Genomic DNA, 15,715 nt, shown 5'->3' with positions numbered 1-15,715 from the left:
TGGAATTGGTTTTCTATCATTTAGTAAAAATGAAACATTTAGAGGACATATTTACCTCCCTCTTTTTGGTCAGTCCTAGCACTCGTATTACAACCTTCAGGTGATGTCCTCATCCCACTGTGGTTTGAAACACCCAGTTGAGCCTTGGCCTTGATGAAGTCACACTCACTGTGAGGAGTGCTTTGGGGTCCACTTTCCCACAAGTCCTCTTCACCAGATCAGAGTGCTGTGGGGTCCACCTTTCCACAAGTCCTCCTCACCAGATCAGAGTGCTGCTGAGGCAGTGTGGAGACACTAGCAGTGGGGTCTCCAGCAGCTTTCCATTGCCCACAAGGCTCCCACTAACAGAGGATCCCAGTGCTTCCTCTTCATTCCACTCTTTGAGAAATCATATCTGTACATCACAGTGCAGGTTGTGCTTTCATTCCAGCAGTAAACAAATGCCCAAATGAAAGGTTTTACCTAGGATTTCCATCTCTGCATCCCAAAGTGTTTTGCAGTGGTGGAAATCCTGTCAACTCAATTTTAACAGATGAGAGAAGTGAGATGTCAGGAAGAAGTGACTTGCCTGAGCTCACTGAGCACAGTGTCAGCAGGACAAGAGACAAAACCCATGGTTTTGGCCACTGCTGTCAACAAGTCCCTCTCCTTCACAGTCTGGCTGCTGCTGGACATTCAATCCCAGTGATTGTCAACATGTAGTGCACTGTATACCTCAACACAAGTAAAAGATTAAGAACCATTTGAGATTAAGGAAAAAAAAATATATTGGAAGAAAAGTTAACATTCCATTCAGGCACAATGAGATTTTGAAAGTCTTGTTGTCTCCATGTTAACTACGGAGAGGTTACAGGGAGTTCAGGCACTGAGAGGTAAGTGGGATGAGTGCCCTTCATTGCAATGAAAGACTCTAGGAGCTGGATAAGACCTGCTCTGGAAATTGCAGTGCCCATTTTCTGTTGGAATTTCAGTGACCTTGCCTTGGAGATAGCCACAAACCAGAAGGTAAAGTTGTGTTAAAATGCTGAACACATGGTAGTATTATTCATGTTATGCTCTGCCAAAAACGTGCCACAAACCCTCGGACATGTTTTTAAGAGGGAAAAACTAACAAAGCAAACCTGCCTCCCTTGACTTTCCTTCCAAATCGAAAATTAAACCAATATACTGTTTGTGAGCATAAAATTTAAAGCTTAGGCAACCGAGACATTTGTAACAGCAAGAAAAAAAAATAATAAACATAGAATCATAGAATGGTTTGTGTTGGAAGGGACCTTAATGATCATCTAGATTCAATCCCCCCTGCCTGGGCAGGGTCACCTTGCACTAGGTAAGGTTCCTCAGAGCCCCATCCAACCTGGCCTTGAACACTTCCAGGGAGGGGGCAGCCACAGCTTCCCTGGGCCATGTGTTCCAGTGTCTCCCCATCCTCACAATTTCCTCCTAATGTCTAAGAGAAAGGAAGGGGCAAGGAGGTGAAACAAATAGGGTCAATTACACCCATTTCACAGGTGCAGAAGTAGAGATTACTGAAGAGATCTAAGCAGTGCCACCAGGCAACAGGGGTAGGAAAAGGTACAGAAACAGTAACATCAGTCGCTTGGTCTCTCAACGAGCAACACTACTGTTGGACAGGGGTAACAGGCTGAGACCAATTATTTGGAAAGTCAGACTTGCAAATATTGACATACATATCCAGAGTGAGGGTTTGATCCTGAAAATAATTCTGTCTGGATGTACTGAAACAACCTGAAGTAGACTCCCCTTAAGTTGAGGCCTGGGACACAGGGGCAACAGTTCATCAATCAAAGAGTGAAGAATTCCTTTATTTGTAGCAAACATTAGGTCTGAGGGTGCTGACAGTATGGTTATGTTGGACAGTTTCCTTTCTGGAATTTAGCTGTGACCTCCTGAGTGATGTAAATGTTGTTATTTTCCAGTGTCAATAAGTATACATGAAAATAAACAGGATCCCCACCGCTGTCAGGTAGGTACTATGCTGTCAGAAATACAAGTATAAGGTCATCCACTCTTATGGTTAGTCTGAGATTGAGAAGAATTGGAAAACTGCCCCTCAGAACTACACAAGCTATTCTCTCTAAAAATTGAAACTGCGGAACACAAAGTGAGATTTACTATAGTCATGTTACAGTCTTATTACACTGAGTAATACAGATAAATTTAGTGACAATTGATCCTTTTGATAAGATTGTAAAGCATTGCATTACCCTTAACAATGCAGTGAAGACTGAGCTACCAGTCAACACAGGAAGGCAGTATTCTGCTACCGAGGTGGATCCTTTTACAAGACACATGTATTAAAGACACTGATTTTGACCGGTTCTGGAAATTAGATCCTGCTGTAAAGTAGGTGAGAGAAACAAGAACCTGAACTTCCTCAAAACTCAGAGATGTTTTCATTGAGGATTCTGATCCAAGATGACAGTGCTAACAAATTTAAAGAATGTTAATGTTTTGCTTAACATGCACTGAGGAAACTTGGGAGGGGTGGCTGTTCCAGCTAAAAACAGAGGACTCACTGTTCTCATTTCTGTCTTGCTGTTCACAGAGACACTACCTCTAGTTTCCATAGAACCACCAGGTACTCCTTCAGGTGCTTCTTATTTCACAGTTGAAAAGATGTAGCTTCAAGGTCACAAAGTTTGATGTCCTCAGTAAAATCTACAGAGTATTGTAAACGTATGCAAGACCATCTATCAGAGTGTCTGACAACCACAACCGAGCACTGAAATTACATAATTCTGAAATGGCACTTGCCATTTACCAAGAGACTTCAAAGCAGAAATGTGCTAGCCTGCCAAAGCTCCATAAGTTCAGATGGCTCCAGATCAGTCATGAAACCACCAGCTACTAAGAGGCTTCAGGTAATTTTAGCCTAAAAAAGTAAATTAGAATGGAAGATACTAAGAAGAGGTAAAGAAAGATGCTAACCACATTTTATTAAGGGACACAATTCCCTCCAGTATGAACTCACGTAGCACAAGCAATATTAGTGAAAACCAAGTAAGCCATGCTCATCTATGGATCTAAAATTATTAGCTTACATGAAGAAAGGAAAAAATGTTCATAAGCTATGTAATGAACTTCAGGGTTTTACAGTCTTTCCTAGTTTCTGGTTACTGACAGCAAATCACAGCCCAAACAGCTGAACAGAAACTGAAAGGAAATAGCGATCAGTAATATGGAGACTTTTTAATGTGGTTTTTCCCCATTCTTCCTCAATTTAAAAATGTTTGTTAATTTCAGCACAGAATGTTTTTATTATTTCTATAGCCTTTCAAAGTCCCTCATGAAACTTTATTCCTTTAATCCCCTTGCTCTTCCCTAAAGAAGGTATCTAATTTTCAGTCTGTTTTGCAGACAGGGAAAACTGAGTCATAACAACTAATTTGTTTGTTACAGCCCCATAAAAACTGATGTTTAAGTCTGAGGTTACAGTCTATCCTGTCTTTCAGAGTCTCTATTCTTTATTCTGACTGTCAATAAAGCATTGCCTCACAAATTTGTCTCCGTAATTGTAATCTAAAAGCACAGGCTTTAACTTTATCCAGTAATTTCCATTTGTACTGGCTTTCACATCATCTTCTGTTTTGAGTCTGAAACTTAAATACTTTATAATTAAAAGTGACATTCACTTACAACTAGTATATGAAAATTACAGAGACGGAAACAATGCTTTATAGTACAGTTTACTACATGTCTGAAATATAACAGTGGAAATAATAAGTTGCTATGCCTAATAATTTTTCTCTGCAGAAAACAGATCTCCTGTAAGCCCACATCCTGCTCCACCACCCTGCTGAAAGTTGTAGGCAAATATTGTTTCACATTTTCAGCTGAAATATAGGTCCTCTTCTAACTTGAACATTGACATGAGCAATTGTATCGTACTATGCTGACACATCTTTGAGTGAACTTGTGCACTGTAGTGCGTGTTCTCATTGTAACCACCTGGTCCTGGAAGCTGCACCTTGTCTAAAGGGCCTAGCACAGCACTGAGAGAGAACGATTGTGTTAACAAATTGCCAGCAGGTTGAGCAGCAGTGACTATTTCCCACCTTTGTACTAAGCAAGCCAGTATGCATGTAATGCAACTGGACTGTCTTTCCAAATACTTCTGCACCTCACAACTTACAGATGACCTGGTTATGTTTCACACCAACAAAGCAGTGTGAACTCAAAAGCCCTTAAAAACGCGTATTACACATTACACATGGAAAACCTGATATACCTCAAAGTTAGCCCTGCTTTGAATTAGGCAACATCCAGAGGTCTGGTACTTTCCCACCTGAATTAGTCTGTTCTATGAAATACAGCTCAAAAGTATCACCCAGTAAAGATTCCTCTTGACAAACTGAGCTTTACTGTAAGACCATAGAAGCAAAAAAGCTATAACATCCATAGCAATTAATTTATTTGTAGCTCAGTAAAATCTGTGTAGTCTAGAAACCCTGATGAGGAGTGTCCTGTAATAAAAGCCAATCAACAGAAGACTTATCTACACTTGTGACTCCAATTTTGCTCCAAATGTATTAAAAACACAAATAAAGCCTTTCAGGGGAAAAACAAACAAACAAACAACCCACCCATAACCAACAACAACAACAACAAAAAAACCCAATTCTAGAGAATACATGAGCAACTAAAAATTGTATTTAATTCTATTGATACTTGCAAGTTCATGACTCTTTACCAGTAATGCTCAATCTTTCCTTTATGATCCTTACATGAGTTCTGCCTTTTTTAACAGGTGGTCAGTATTTGATGAAGTTGCTTAAACTTCAACAGGACTTAGCAATCACTGATTCTCTTTGAAGAATCTTTCCAATTGCCTCTGTTTATTGAACCATAGAAATAGACTTCCTTACTGGAATTTGAATTAGGATAATGAGCCAGAGAGCTGACCAGCCAGATTACTTTAAACAGCAGCAAATGCAATATCACCATTTACAATAGCTGTAGGATTCATTGTTCCAACTCAATAGAATATCAAGAACAGCTTTAGTTGTTTAATTACACTTGAGATCTTAAAAATGACAGAACACAGTAAAAAATAAATGAAAAATATGATAGATGAGATCTGTCATTTCATCTCAATATTTACTTAATTCAAAATCCATATAAGGCCTGAACAAAGCATTCAAAAGAGAATTTACAGCTAAGAAGAGCATCTATATCAACATTATGGGTATTATGACAGCCCAGAGACAGGCCCCTTACAAACACATTAAACATCTTTTCCATAGTTCTCCTTATGTTGGCATTCATTTCCATGTTCCCTCGTTCATCCCCTCACACCACTTAAAAAAAATGTATATCTGAGTGTGCAATGGGGAAGGAACCTTAGAAATCTGAAGGGTTCCCAGGCGTACTACTGAGGAAGCAGGAGCAAGTCTGATTGAATAAAGATATTTAGAAATCTCAGGTTGCCAGCCTATGGAGAAGTCCCCTAGCTGCACATTCTGGGATCTTGGTCCAGCTTCGGATCTGGTGATGCAACTCTGAGGGCCATGATGGTGAAACCCTACCTGGAGCACTGTGTTCTGTTCTGAGGCCCTTAACACAGGAGAGACATGGATCTGTTGAAGCTGGTCCAGAGAAGGGGCACAAAAATTATCAGAGGGCTGGAGCATCTCTCCTATGAGAAAGGCTAAGAGAGTTGGGGTTGTTCAGCCTGGAAAAGAGAAGGCTCCAGAAACCTCACAGCAGCCTTTCAGTACTTGAAGGGACTTAAAAGAAAGATGGTGACATACTTTCTAGCAGGGTCTGTCGCAAGAGGACAAGAGGCAATTGTTTTTAAGAGGATAGATTTAGACTAGATACAAACCAGAATTTTTTCACAATGAGGGTGGTGAAACACTGGCCCAGGTTGCCCAGAGAGGTGGTAGACTCCCCATACCTGGAAACATTCAAGCTCAGATTGGATGGGTCTCTGAGGAAGCTGATCTAGCTGAAGATGACCCTGCTTACTGCAGGGGGATTTGATTAGATGATTTTTAAAGATCTCTTCCAACCCAGACTATTCTATGAAAAGAAAAATTGCCAGCTTTTGTATTCTTGACCTGCAATTCTCAGTAAAACAAAGCAACAACCAAAAAAAATTACTCATTTGAGCATTGAAGTAATTTAAAATCTTTGACATAGGTATGTGTCAAAAAGGAGTAGCCTGGTTTCAGCTGAGGAGAAGTCACCCTCAATTCTGCATTGCTCTTAGGTGCAAAAGTATCATATTCATGAAGAATGACCACACAGGCTTGTACAGTGCTTTGTAGGCTACAGCTTTCATCCGGAGAGGTGTGCAGATACTATCAGGATATAAATGACAATATAACCAACTGGGTAGAACATGCAAGAAAACATGCATTGGTGTTTTATATGACTTATCCCCTCAACTAAATTCCTGGTTGGAGAGTAGATTTGTCATCATCTTACATCATTCCAAATCTTACCCAAATGTTATCCACTGTTAACCAAAGAAAAACTGATCACTCCATCATCATATAAATTGATCTCTCTGTGACTTGGCAAGGAGTCAGAGCAGGGATGATATTGACCCTGTCAGAATATTAGGTCTAACGCCCAGAGGCATCCACCTTTGTTTAACCAAAAGGTAAATCTCTTGATGAAAGGCAACATTTTATCACTATCCACCTGCAACAAATAGCTGATTTCTTACCAGTATAACTCAACTGCTGATACCGAAGAGCAAAACTTGCACTTTACTTTCAGAGGCTCTTGAGTAATTCACATTGAGGTCATGGATCAAAACTGATTATTAGAGTTGTAATGACCCTGCAAATCCTGCAAGCTGTTACATCCAGCACAGAGGGCTAAATGTAGCAGCTGAACCTTGAAGAGACATATGGAAGTTGTGAATAAACTGCATTTAGTTAAGAATACCAATCAAGTTGCATGAAGAGGATGTCTAAGCAGGAAAGATGTTCTTGACTTCCGTGGTAGTATTTATCCTTCCAATTGCCTCACATTAATTTTTCTGAGGGAACCCACATAAAACTGGGTAATCACTTTTATAGTCTCAGTTCAGTTGTCTCAGAAAATCCTAGAGCTGGTACTTTTCCATGGCATTTGAACTAATGACTGGTAAGATAATGTTGCCAAGGGCCCATCAAGTGCAATCTCACCCCAACCATCAGTGTTTGCCTCATCCTCAGCAGTCTCTCATCTTTTGAGAGCATCTTGCCTTTAATCAAACACGTTAAGCCAGCATTACGTCAGGCCTTTCCTTACATATTTCTCTGCTCTGTAAAATCAAGTTCTGCCCATAAGCATGTATCCCTGCTTTGTCTCACTACGGATGGTTTTCTGTGGCATTCTGCATAGCCAGCCTTGGTGGTACCTGCTCAGCTTCTACCACAACTCAGTCCCAAAGTTATTCTTTTCTCTCAGTAGAGTTTATTTTTTCTTTATTAAAAGCAAATGTCACTGGGGCTTTTGAAATCTGCGGGCCTACATGGTAGGTTGCAGGAAACAATACTGCTTTCCAGACTTAATATTCTTTAATGTGTTTGTTAACAGAACATTGACATCTGCTTAACACTTTCTTTACAAGAATCTATAAGCTCTCCCCTTGTGTATTTCCTACCAACCTCAACTATCAGCTTTTGTTTTACAAAAAAATGAAGTCAGAACAATGTGGCTCAAAGTCCCAGACATAAATCTTGCATAAACCTTTTGGGTTTTAAATTATTTTGGAAAGTGCATCTGCTCTTTCAAAAACTTTTGATCACGGTGATCTCATACGCTGAGCTGCTGTTCAAACAAAAGCCACCCATTTGCTGTAAAGCTACAAAGCAGAGAAGAAAAGCAATGAACTAAGGGATAGATAGTTAATACAAAGTTGTACTCTTCATGCCAATGCTAACAGCAAAGCTCTAGTGCAAATTGGATGCCTCATCGGAGGGAATTTTTGGCAGTCTAAAAAGAAACTGCAGCATCTCAAGTGTTTTTCTGAATCTCTCTTATAAAACCAGTCTCATGTACCATAAACTCCCACTTGCTATTTTTAACCCTTGGGCTCCCTTGTTTTGTTTTCATTTTGTAAAAGCAAAGGAATGTGAGAGAGATGTCTATTACACTCCTTCACTCCGCCCGAGGGTTAATTACTCAGTTTGGTAGACATTTGAAAATATTATGTTACCTCTAACGGCAAAATTGATAGAAGCTTGTTTCAGGCTCACTTTATGTCATTATGGCAGATTAAATTAACTAATCATAAATTATGCCAGCTAAAGTACATCTGCTACTCACTAAACCTGCAGCAGAAAGGGAAGGGTGTTGGTTTTTTTTTTCTGAATAAGATGTAAAAGCCATGCGGCAAATTACAGACTTTTTCAAAACAACCAAGTTACATTCAAGCAACATGAGCTTGACTGAGTATCCCAAATACAGCAGCAGCAGATTCTGAAGACCATGGCAGCAGCCTAGTACTGGACCTGTAGCTGCTGTAGAAAGGCATTAGCACAGCAATGATGCAAGGGTAAATCCACAGATCAAAGAGTAAAGATGGTCCACTAGAGGATTGGGAAGGTCAATTAATGAAGAACAAGTGTGCTCATGTTATTGTTAGGTGCCTTTGAATACATATGACATAGGAGGTACATGTTTACAGCCTGTACTCCCAATCACACCTTCTATCTTCTGTTGAAAGGGGCTAAATGCACCATGTCCGTGTGCTTCCAAGGAAAGGATGTACATATACATCACTGATCCAGAAGAAAAAGTAGATTTTACAGTGATCCTTTTGTTACGCTCCACATTGCAGGATGCAAATGTAACAGCTGATATCAAGTCAGTATGACTGAATTCCTAAACAGGGCATGGACAACTGACGTTAGAGATGTGTGGGAGGAATGGAAAGAAAACACAGGCATTCCAGACCTCTTCTGTGCAATAGAAAGTATTGAGTCCCTGTCTATAAACACTTGGTAGACCAGCTCAATCAATCACATTAAATGAGGATTTTCTTTCTTTTCAAAGAATATAAGGAAGAAATGCAGTATTATATTGTATTTCATGTGAAATGACATATGCAGTTGTCATTTAAAAAGCAGAACATTGTTTTGGATGACCAGATAGCTTCCTCACATCTAGGAAACAAGCTTTTCTGAATACCTCCAGAAGAGTCCAAGTAAGATGATCAGCCTCCCAGTGACCACGTTTAGAGGGAAGGTAAAAAAGATTGACAAATCTTCTGTGTTCCTTCCTTCTGTTCACCCGTTTCCAGGTATCTGCTTCATCAGTCCCTTGATGCAGGTGATGTTCTTGATACCGTGTTCATCCTTTCCCCTCTTGATTCTCTCCCATTGTGTTCTCTGAACAATATTCCTCAAACCATCTATGCATGATGTGTAGTTCCAAAAATGTCAGAAGCAATGAGATACAACTACCCAAGAATTTAGAGGACAGCACCAAGGTAGGGAATTGTGTCGCTCACTGATATGTGGAAGGCAATGATGAGGGGTTTAGTTCTGCAGTGAAAAAATTCTATAAACTTCCTCTGAAAATAAAAGAAAGCTTAGATCACTATCAGTCACTGGATAACCTATTTTAAGCCCATCAGAGCCAGTGTGCTGTTCTCATGTTGCTAATTAAAAATGATAGATTCATCAATTAAGCTCTCTTCCTGTCCCCTAGTCTTAGTATGAGATTTTTCAAAGGGACAAATGGTAGTTTTGTGCCCACAAGTATCACTTCAGCCCTGAAAACTTGTGCCTTTGTCAACATGAACCTGACCTTTTCTCTTTTCACTATGAAAAGACAAAAAGAAAACCATAGGAAGATTTGCCACCCTGAAAAACACAACAGATTAATAAGCTGGGAATGATCTTATCCTCTGTGCAATGAACACTGCTGCATAAATCCTTCCTGGGCTCCAGTCTGAACTCGCGCATTGATAGATGAATAAGCCTCTGTTAAATTTGGCAGAGAGAGATGTCCTAAGCTTAGGCTCTTGATTGAAACTCAATTGCAATACTTACTACAGAGCAGTCAGAGACACTCCACTATTTAGGAAAGAAGCAATGAAAGCAATCTATTTTTATTCATATTGAAGCAGAGACAAAGATAAAGGTCCCTCTCTTAGCTTAGCAAAGTGCCAGTCACATAAAACAAGCCAACGAAATGGGTTATCTTTTCCCCTTTCAATATATGTATCGCCAGGCAGTGAAATAGAATTGGGGTGTACAAGGTTAACAAGCCAGCATCATGTTATGAAGCAAGCAATAAAATTGTCTTACAGTTCTTAACTCTGACCTGTTCCAGTGAAAAGCTGCCAAGCAGAATTATATCATCCTGAACATCTCTCTCAAACTGTTCGATATATGAAGGAATCACTTCATCTTCAAGCTCCCTGTGAAGGTCACGTGCCTTACTGGAGTCGACAGACATCACAGAGCCTGAGAAATCTTCACTGGCTACATGAGCTGCTTGGAAAAAAAAAAGTGACAGATTATGTCTTAGCAAATGGGAGTTCGCTCACTAGTTACTACGTGTTCAGTAAACAGTTTTGGCCCACCAGCATTTCAAGGCAACAATTCATGCTGTAAAATGAGCAATAATAAATAGCAGCAGTAGAGCTGGTAGGTTCCAAGTGCCATTACCAGGAAAGCTCTCCTCAAGAGCAACATCTACATACAAGAACAAATTTGGTATGTGCAGCTTGCTCTTTAATAGTTTTATAAAGTGGTGCTCTACGTTTCCATTGTCACTTTGGTCTCCTGTAAATCTTAAGGAAATTTGGATTTGGGACAACTGTGGCTTTCACCCCTGGGAAGGGGAGGAATAATTGTAATTGAAAAGGAATTTTAGGTGGAGCCACACCAAACATTTCACCTTCCTCCCACTCACCCCGAAGGATCGGGTTCTCCTCTCCAGGTGCATGCTCACAGCTCCTGCCTAATTAATTGGGTCCAGTTCTGCTCCGACCCACATAATTTCCCTGTTTTCACTTGATGTATGCAGAACCAAAGAGTACATGCTGCACAGAATAAATCCCATTCAGAAAGTCAACTTTAAAGAGAAGCTGAGTCTTTTTTTTTTCAGTCTTATTCATCATGCTACAGTACTAGTACTAGTTTGGGTCATAAATAAGAAAGATAACTGGGTTTGCTCATTTCTCCATGTTAGGATCACTAAAAAATGACAGGTTGTCCACATCTGACTTTATCTTGCCTGCCTCATGTTTCTGTATCTAAGTGCATGTCTTTAAAATTCTCTGTGCTTTTCTCTACAAAAAAAAACACCATATCTAGTCATTTGCTTTTCTCTTTGTCCATCCTAAGACATGAAAGCATTTAAAAGATATTTTTTTTCCTCACTCCCCTTTGAAGTCTCTCATTCTCTAATGAAGACCAGAAAAGGAAAGATAAAACTAAGGCTATTAAAATTTTCAGTTTTGCTCACTACTCATTGTTTAATGACTTCAATTGTTGAGCCTCCAGAGTACTTAAATCACCTCGGTGCCACCAACACACAGGAAGTAGGGTGCTTGTTTTTTTTTTTTTTAATTGCAACAGGATACAATTCAAAATCATGTTGGGGGAAGTGTACAGTAGATATAAACAACCCAAACCATTACCCTAGGGTATGCAATCTCTTTATGTAGCATCTTACAAGCCTAAGGAAAAGTGATTTGACCTACAACTATTAACTGCAAAAACAAAACAATATTTACATTTAAATTTACAGCAACATTAAGGGTTTGGTTAGGAGAGAAAAAAATCCAGGAAGCACTGGAAAAGGAAACATTGCCAACAGCAGAAGATGCAGCATCACTTGTTCCCCTTGTTGTACACAACAGGCCATATGCTCAGCTGGTATAAATCAGCTGCTTTACACTGCTTACACAGGAGTAGTTCAAGTTTACATCCTGGGCAGTCTGCATATTCCTATCTCAGAATCCTCTGGCTGTAGATAGATGACCCTGGTGTGTCAAAAAAAGGAAGAAAACCACTTGGTTCACAAAGACAACCATCCAGTAATGCATAAAAATGTCTTTTCTCTTTTTTATATTTATTATTTTTGTGATTAAATGTATCAAGCAAACTCAGTTTTGGTGGAAGACACTGGGCACATTTTGTGGAAAAATGGCAAAAGAAGAAAGAGAAGATTTTCAAAAGCATTTTTGAGGGAAGAAACTGCTAAACAGAGAGATAAAATTACAATTCTGATTCAAAAAATATTTTATTAAAAGATATATATGCTCATTTGAGCACAGTTGGAAAAACTGTTCATTTGTTTGAGCTGCAGACAGGGGGAGAGCAGGGTTGTTCAACAGGTTTTATATGAGGAAAATGCTGGCTTAGCAGAAAGACCTCGAATACAGCCACCATCAGGTTGCCCTTGGTCTGAAATGATGCACAGGTTAGAGGCTTGAGCTGCTGCTCCAGAGCAATGCTTGACCAAAGCAAAGCCTCCACCTCTTTGCTGTACAAAAGTAGCCCCAGTGCTAAAAGCATTACTGCCTTGTGCACATGGGATGAAATGGCTGAAAATCTACAGGGAAATTCATTGATAGATTGATAAATCAATTAAAAACTAAGTTATTTTAATTGTTAGGATCTGCATCAAACTTTTCATCTCCTCAACTGTACTTTCCAGCACAAGTCATACTTTCCACATGGTTTAAATCACTTCCTTTTAGCCCAGGTTACATTTGCAGATGCTGTGCTATAATTAAAACAATCTCTCCAGCACTAGCTTGGCTGCTTGTAACTTCATTTACTTCCTGCATTTGTCCATCAGATTGCAGTGGGTTCTTTATATTGAGATGAGAATTTAAAGCATAGATTCATCAGTAGACTACACCTCAGCATGGGTTTGAACATATAAAGCAGCTATAAACTCCATATGGAAAATGCATTTTGACTGCCTGGTTCTAGAATACTCTGTGTAAAAATTGTATCTAAAAAAAAGTACATCAAAAGCTCATGGATAAGTTTCAAACCACTAAAATCCTGAAAAACATTCAATGTCAATTTTTTGTTTGCTGCCAAAAAATAATATAATAGAAAATATTTGTTCATGGTATTCACCTAGCATTATTTGAGGTGTGCATAGATCACTATCTTATATTGAGAGATTTTTTCCCCTATATAAAAATATACAGTCTACATCTTTCTCTAAAAAAGCAAACAACCGATGTCGCCTTTCAAGCTGCTTTATAATATGTTCTAACATGTACGACAAATTTGACCAACAGGTTACTCAGTGACAAAATACTTTAAATATACAATTATATTAATTCTGAGCCATGTTCCTTCCTCCCCTTTGGGGATCATCTATTAATTAGGACTGTATGACTACGTGATTTTTCAGCTCAGTGGTCAAATGAAGAAAAGAAGCAGTTCTGTAAGAGTGGAACCAAATGAATCCTAGTTTTCTATGGATTTTCTGATGCCTAATAAGGGTCAAACTCTCATATTAGCTTTTCCCTCAGTGGAGACATTAATAATGCTTGTCTGCTCTGCTCAGCTGCCCACTTCCATAAAACTGGTAGGGAAGTCAAACCTGTGAGACTTGTTCTCACTCACTCAAAAAAAAAAAAGGGGGGGGGGTTGGAAGTGAACAATGGGCTCAAAAACTGGGAGGGAGAAACACAGGCAGGCAGAAATAAATACAGCTCAATATATACACACAGTGGTGTAGAATGAATGAGTCTCCCTTCCTCAGGGAAATCCTGCTCTTTTCAGTTTGTTGGTTTTTTTCACCCAAGCCAAGAAAAGAAAAAATTCAGCTAGGATAAGATGCAACATTCACCCATAGCCCTAGCTTTGATACCTTTATTTTTTTAAGAAATAAAATCTCTGAGGCACTGCTCAAGACATAAGACAGCAGTGGGCTGTGGCATTTCCCCTTCTCACTGCCTTCATGACTACACATGTGGGCTCTAAGGTGCTCCTGGAGTGCAAAACACATGTTAATACCTTTGCTTGTCTTTAAATTAAATTGGTGAGCTCAGTAATCTCAGCAGCCTCAGCATGAAATCACCATCTACAGAGCAGACCTTGTACTTTCAAACTACTTTGGAGGGGTAAGAGGTTTGAACCTGTCTCAGACCCTACGTAGCCAAACAGTAATAAGAGCAATTTGCCTCTCATGGTGGTTTGATAAAACTAGTTGGAGAAAAAGACATTTTTAGTTCAAACATACCTGGTGAGTTTAAATCACCAACATTTGAGGAGATCAGTGAAACCTTATTTCTCTTTAGACATGCTATTTGCTGATAGGATTTACTCTTCTGTAAAGTATCTCTTCATCTTAGCAACATTCATTAATTTGTAATACAATATAAAGTTTTAGGGGACCTCGCTCAGTGGGAAAGCAACCACTGATGGATAAGGAAGGCTTTCCCTTTACTCCCTGGTTCCCTTGCTTAAAAGTAGACAAATACACAGCGTGCAATAATTCAGCTCACTTAACCTTCAGCCACGCAAAAAGTGATAGTCAAGCCAAAGTCAGCTGTCCAAAATCCTCCTAGAGCCACAGGAAAGAGAAGAACCATTTGTCTAGTCAGGTAAGGAGTGTCTGCATGAGCTGGGCTGAACTACTGCCCAGGGTGGCTTCTCCCTGCTTCTCCCAGCACTTAGGGAAAGCCTCAGAATCTAACTTTCAGAAAGCTAATGGAAAAGGTACTGGATCCCACCCTGTGGCAGCCTGAAATACGTATTTGGGGTATTTTTCTTAATCATACAGAGTTATTTTGATGATAAAGTTATGGAAGAATATGAACTGCTACAAATGTTGGCAGGCAACGACCACATAAGTATCACAGATGGACAACCGGTGTCAATCTTTCCTATACAAACATCGTTGACTTCACAGCCAAACACTTTTGTTTTCATCAAAGTTTTTGCAGGATAAAAGCAACAACCAATCTGCAGCAGTGCTACAAACTTTCTCAGTAATGTGGAGCTCTACATTAATACGCAACAACGGAGGACTTGCTAATAATTTGTTAAAGGTTTTTGCTTAAAATTTCTGAATTTAACTGTGATGGCTTTACTTTCTTTTCCTTGCATGTAAAGAGACAAAATGGGTTTCAAAGATGCTACTGGTATGACCACTGCCAGTTCCAGGGATTTTGCAACCCTAGGCAAATGAAAATGTTTGTCTCTTCTACAACAAAGGTGCTCACAAACTAAACAGCCATAAGACATATTGCAGCTCCTTGTGCTCCAGTGCCACAGGCAACCACCTGCTTTGTCTCTCTGACAGAGTAGGTCCTGTGTAGAACTGAAATATTACAGGAAACCTCACACAGATACAAAGATCAGAAAATACTTTTGCACAAAAGACCTCTTCTGAAAAAAAAAAAAAAAAGAGCAGGGGGTGTGGAGAACACCCAAAAATACGAGGGCAGCCCTGAGCCAGAGCTTGTTCTTATGTCACTTCTCCTAGGAGCAGCAGACATGCACCTTGTGTAAAGGCTGTGGTCATAGCAGTCTCATTAGTCAAACAGGTGTTAAATAACACCTGTAAAAATAAGTGAAGTCAAAGTAAGCCTCTTGGCTTGAAGAGTAGAAGTCTTTTCTCCTACACTTTGTTGTTTTTACTGCAGATGGAACATCAATTTTTGTTTTCTAACAAAGCCACAAAAAACAATTTCTTACTCACTTATTAGCATAAATCCTTACATAGATAACCTCAAATACTGTGTGACACAAGCCATGTATCT

The 15,715-nt window shown here is 39.5% G+C and overlaps 1 protein-coding gene across 1 annotated transcript in view; it reads right to left on the bottom strand.

Annotated features, from left to right (window-relative positions):
- Positions 1-9,436: 9,436 nt before the first annotated feature.
- Positions 9,437-15,715, bottom strand: part of LOC127380772 (orofacial cleft 1 candidate gene 1 protein homolog) — a 29,340-nt gene continuing 23,061 nt past the window's right edge. The window contains exons 6-7 of the mRNA XM_051610250.1: positions 10,294-10,463; positions 9,437-9,538 (exon numbers count right to left, since the gene is read on the bottom strand). Coding sequence (XP_051466210.1) covers positions 9,437-9,538; positions 10,294-10,463 — 272 coding nt within the window. The remainder of the gene's footprint in view (positions 9,539-10,293; positions 10,464-15,715) is intronic.

Source organism: Apus apus, chromosome 2 (assembly GCF_020740795.1).
Source record: "Apus apus isolate bApuApu2 chromosome 2, bApuApu2.pri.cur, whole genome shotgun sequence".
NCBI lineage: Eukaryota > Metazoa > Chordata > Aves > Apodiformes > Apodidae > Apus > Apus apus.
Note: the sequence above shows the minus strand (reverse complement) of the source record. Positions and strands in the feature narration are given on the sequence as shown.